Source organism: Aythya marila (genome assembly GCF_965140915.1).
Source record: "Aythya marila genome assembly, chromosome: 19".
Lineage (NCBI taxonomy): Eukaryota > Metazoa > Chordata > Aves > Anseriformes > Anatidae > Aythya > Aythya marila.
The window spans coordinates 5,498,904-5,503,947 of NC_139060.1; the positions used below are offsets into that span (position 1 = coordinate 5,498,904).

General features: G+C 59.9%; 1 protein-coding gene across 1 annotated transcript; it reads left to right on the forward strand.

The window, feature by feature from the left end:
* Window positions 1–574: 574 nt before the first annotated feature.
* Window positions 575–4,344, forward strand: NAIF1 (nuclear apoptosis inducing factor 1). Its single transcript, XM_082775946.1, has 2 exons — window positions 575–1,345; window positions 1,939–4,344. The coding sequence occupies exons 1-2, from the start codon at window positions 811–813 to the stop codon at window positions 2,400–2,402; spliced, it is 999 nt and encodes a 332-aa protein (XP_082632072.1). The 5' UTR covers window positions 575–810; the 3' UTR covers window positions 2,403–4,344.
* Window positions 4,345–5,044: the final 700 nt, after the last annotated feature.

Consider the following 5,044-nt stretch of genomic DNA (forward strand, 5'->3'; position numbering starts at 1 on the left):
ACTTCCGCCGCCGCCAGCCGCCGGCCGCTTCCGCCTTCGCGCCACGCGCCGCCGCCCCCACGTGACGCCCCGCCGCCGCCCAATGGCGGAGGTTCCCCGCGCTGACGTCAGGCCGGCACGCGCTGCCTCCCGGCTCGCGGCCAATCGGAGCGCGGCGCCGCGCGCGAGCCGGCGTGGGAGGGCTGAGCGAGCGCCTATTGGTTAAAACGCCGGGAGGGAGGCGGGGAAAAGCTGCGGATGCTCCAATCAAATCGCGAGCCCGGCATCCGTTTGATCTTGACGGACGTGGCGCGCACCCAGCAGCTTCCAGAGGGGGGTGGGCGCTGTGCGTTGATTGGCAGGGAAACAACCAATAGGATTAGAGCGGGGAAATTTAGGGGCGGGCCCAGCCTCACTCAGGCCCAATGCCATGAGGGAAGCGGGGAGGCGGGACCTCCCCGCCCCTCTCCTTGAGGGACAGCCCGAGCAACCAATAGCCGCGCGTCTCTCCCACGGGGGGGCGGGACCCCGCGGGTGACGAGCAGCCTTGCGGCCCAACCAGGCGCGGCGGGACGGGGGGGCTGATTCTGGAAGCCATTACGCCAGTGTCGCAGGGCGGAGGCCGTTGAGCGGGGCCCGCCGGCTGCCGGCGGTACGCAAATTGCGTACCGTTGGCGGTTGCTAAGGGCCGCGGCTGGGGGGGGGGAGCAGGAAGGGGGCGCGCGGCCTCCACCGGGCCCTGAGGGGCCCCGGGGCCCCCTCCCCAGCCGGGGGGGGCCGCGACCCCTCGAGGCGCCCCCGAAGCCCCTTCACGAGGCTCCCCTCGGGGCCATGGCGTCGCCGCCGGCCCCCCCGGCCAAGAAGCGCAAGATGAACTTCTCGGAGCGCGAGGTGGAGATCATCGTGGAGGAGCTGGAGCGCGGCAAGCACCTGCTGGTCAACCACTTCAACGCCGGCGTGCCGCTGGCCGCCAAGGCCGCCGCCTGGCACGACATCCTGCGGCGCGTCAACGCCGTGGCCACCTGCCGCCGGGAGCTGCCCGAGGTGAAGAAGAAGTGGTCGGACCTCAAGACCGAGGTGCGCCGCAAGGTGGCCCAGGTGCGGGCCGCCATGGAAGGCCAAGGCGGCGAAGGCCAAGGAGGAGGAGGAGGAGGAGGAGGAGGAGGAGGAGGAGGCGCGGCGGAGGGCGAGGAGGCGGCGGGAGGGGCGGCGGCCGCCCCCGTCATCCTCACGCCCATGCAGCAGCGCATCTGCAACCTGCTGGGGGAGGCCACCATCATCAGCCTGCCCGGCGGGGAGTGCGGCGCGGGGGACGGCGGCGAGATCCCCATCACCGCCGCGGCCGCCACCGTCACGCTGACGCAGAGTGAGTGCGGCGCCCGCACGAGGTGCTGTTGGAGGTCTTGTGGGGAGCCTCCCCATCCCCACCCCAAGTTACTCCATAATGAAAAGCCCCGTTCCCAAAGTGCTGCAGGGGAGCGGCTCCAAGGTGTTCGTGTACTGGAAGTCGGCTTTGACGGCTGGGGTCGGCCTTAAGAGCAGGAATTGTGCGGTCCCCTTCTCGCAGAACAAAAGCAAAGGGAGAAATATCTCCAAGGCCGACTCCCTGGTGTGCCCCAAAGAGGAGCTGGCTGGTTGATAAGCGCCATTCTGGGCCTTTGCCCTTCCGTCAGTTGGTGAATGGTGCTTGGAAGGAGCCCGCTGAACTGCAGGTTGAAGCGGGATTTTGTCTAGGCAGACATAGCGTGCCCTGTTCCCTTGGACTTTAGCGTGTACACCCCAGAAGGAAGCCGAGATGAGGGTGGAGCAGCCTTAAATAGCTCATTTTGTGCACTCAGTGTTTGCTGTACGTTATCTCGGCGAACAGGCAGTGTTACAGTTACCTTCATTGAATAGTTCTGTAGATAAAACCACTCCTTTTGCCGCTGCTCCTTACCCCTTTCTGTCCTTTGTTCTCAGTTCCTGCGGAGACGACCTACCACAGCCTGGAGGATGGCGTCGTGGAGTACTGCACCACGGAAGCCCCCGCGACGGTTACGGCCGAGGCGCCCCTGGAGATGATGGCCCATCAGCACGAGGTGTCGGCCAAACCCCAGGAGCTGAAAAGCCGAATCGCCCTGAACTCAGCCAAGCTCCTGCAGGAGCAGCGAGTGACCAACTTGCACGTGAAGGAGATCGCCCAGCACCTGGAGCAGCAGAATGACTTGCTGCAGATGATCCGGCGCTCCCAGGAGGTGCAGGCGTGCGCGCAGGAGCGGCAGGCGCAGGCCATGGAAGGCACGCAGGCCGCGCTCAGCGCCCTCATCCAGGTCCTGCGCCCCATGATTAAGGACTTCCGCCGGTTTTTGCAGAGCAATACGCCCAGCCCTTCGGTGACTGCTGACCCCAGCCAGGCCGGGCAGCAAGATGGCATTATCCAGTGAAAGATACGATGCTGGGACGTCTTTCTTGGAACACAAAACTGCCTCTGCTGCCGTTGGGCCCGGAGCGAGGGCTGCGAGCTCTTGTCGGTGTGAAATGGCCTCGCCTGGGAGGCTGGCCGAGCCCGGACAGCTTTCTTCTCCCCTAATCTTATGCTAAGCTGCCTTTTCAGACTCACCGTGCAGAGGGGTAGCCGGGTGTGTAATAAAGCAGGAATGTAACATTGGTTGCTTTAGTTCCTCAGAACAATAGATTTGTTTAAAAAAAACGTAGAAAAGACGATAATTATTTTTATATTTGTTTGAAAACCTCGCCTAAGTCTGATACCTCGCTTCCTCCCCCCCCTACCTTTCTCTCTCTCACCTTTAGCTGCCTTGTAACAGGGAGAGCCTGGTTGTTGTATCACAGTGCTGAAGCTGCCAAGGTACAGTTACTGTAACTGGTGCATGGCCGTGGGTGATTTCCTGTCTCTTGCTCAAAGCATTTGCTGGAAACGCGGTGCCAGCGGCGCTTCAGCCCTCTTTCTGCACTGCGAGTGGTGGATGCTGCTCTGGGAGCACGAAATGCAGCCCACGCAGGCCAGCATCGAGCCTACATGCGGTTTAAATCCCACCCACGTCCCCTTAGGATATAAATTGGGTTAAAAGCGAGCGTTCACCTCGTGTTCTGTCTGTGTGCGGCCAGGAGGTTGCACTTTCAACTCGGCAGAGGTGAAAACGCCGCGCCTTGGTTAGCAGGCGCTGCCCTGGGCTGCGTGTCGGAGCACACACAGGTTTCACTCAGGTGGGCCTGCAGGCGAAGCTCCAGCTCTGCCTCGCCACGCTTGCTTTGTCACCTCCCTGATCCGTTCATCCATCGAAGGGCCTGGACTACAGGGCTTCAGCCACACAGCGACTCCCAACCCTGAGGGGTTTGTCAGCCCCTCGTTTTAGCGAGGTTTGGAGCATGAATTGGGTCTGGTGGTGGTGTTTGTTCTGCATTTTTCAGAGCTGGAGGCAGTGCAGCAGCTCTTTGTTAGCCTGCTAACAGTTATTTCAGCCGGGTTAGTTTCCTGGCTTTGACCAGGAGGCTGAGAAACGGCTGCGAGGCTCAGCTCAGCCTTTCCTACGGTTACACGGGGTTGGGCAGCGTTCGCAGCCGCTGTTCGTGAGGCGCTCAGGCTGCTGGGTTCAGTGTCACAGGGCACTAAATGAGATTTTAGACAGAGCTCCATGTGTACCTGCATGGAAACAAACTCCAAAAGTAAAGAGAAGGAAGCAGAACTCTTTGCCCCATGCCTTGCAGAGCGTTTCACGTTTAATAGGCTTGGTGCTTGCCGGATGCCGCTTTTGAAACCGAACCTTTTCAGAGCTGGTATTTGCTTGCTGTTACGTCTCCTGTGGGGCTGAGAAGTGCTGAACAAAGACTGCCGAGGGAGTGAATTGGCACAACCAAACAAAACCTTTACGTGTGTTATGGTGAGGTGCCAAGGGGGTCCTCTGGGTTGGGGTCCCCCGGTTGGAGCAGGAGGCGAACAGGCTCCCACTGCCCGCCCCTGTAGTGATCTCCTCTCATCTGCAAGTCTGAGGGCGGAGAAAAGAACAACGCAGCCCCAAGGCTTGGGCCCGGGGAGGACTCCTGACCCCCTGACACCGACAGCTCTGCGCTGAGTCAGGGCGGCATCAGCGGCGCCTTCCCACCTTGCCTGGCACCGGCCGCGTGAGTAACACTCGCCTGACTCCTCTCAGACGCCGTGGAGTCAAATCAATTGCTCAACTGAAGGCTATTTTTAAAGCGAAAAGCTCTGCCCTGTGTGTTGTTTTACCTCGTTTGTGTAACGATCTCTCCTTTGCAAATATAAATTTTAATAAAAAAAACCACGTTTTTGGTAAACAGTTTGCAGTCCGTCGGCGTGCTGCGGGGCAAGGTGAGCTCGTGAAACCAAGTCAGCAGCACAGAGGGCTCAGTTAGAAACAGCCAAAGGCAGCTGTGAACAGCCAGGTGTCACGGTAGGTTTTTTCCTCGTTTATGAACTTTGTGGCCTTGTATTTGCATAATTGTGCTCTTTTTTTTTCCCCAAATCACAGCTTTTACAGCCTAACCTCCCCGCGTGTGACAGACTCCCGAGGGATACCGACCTCCCGGCTGCTCCAACCCAAAAGGAGGGATGCGGTGCCAGCCTCCCGACTGAAACCAGCGCTCGTCCTGGCGGTGCGAAGCCCTCAAGGTGTCACTGTTCAGAGGAGTGAAGGTGCTGCCCTCGGAACCTCCCATTTTTCTGGTGTTTTCAGCATAAACACGGAGCTTAGTCAGGCCGGCAGCGTTCGGGAGCGAGTTCCGCGTGCGCATTTTTGTCTCATTAAAGAGCTGTAGCAAGGTTTTAAGTACAGGGTGAGCACCGTCATTAGGGGCTTGGCTCATTTCAAGGTCATCGGGCTCGGGGAGGGAGAGAAAACGTGTCCCTTACAGCCAAAACCAGGGGGGCCGGGCACACGGGGCGCTTATGGGGCAAACACACGCACGGCATGGCGCTGAACAGGGAATTTGTGCCCAAATCAGAACAAAAGCTAAGAGGCAACATCTCACAGAGGGCTGTTTGTACTCCTGTGCTGATCTTTTTGTACCAAGAGATTTGTGTGCAGCACCCAGAGCAGCGCAGGGCTGT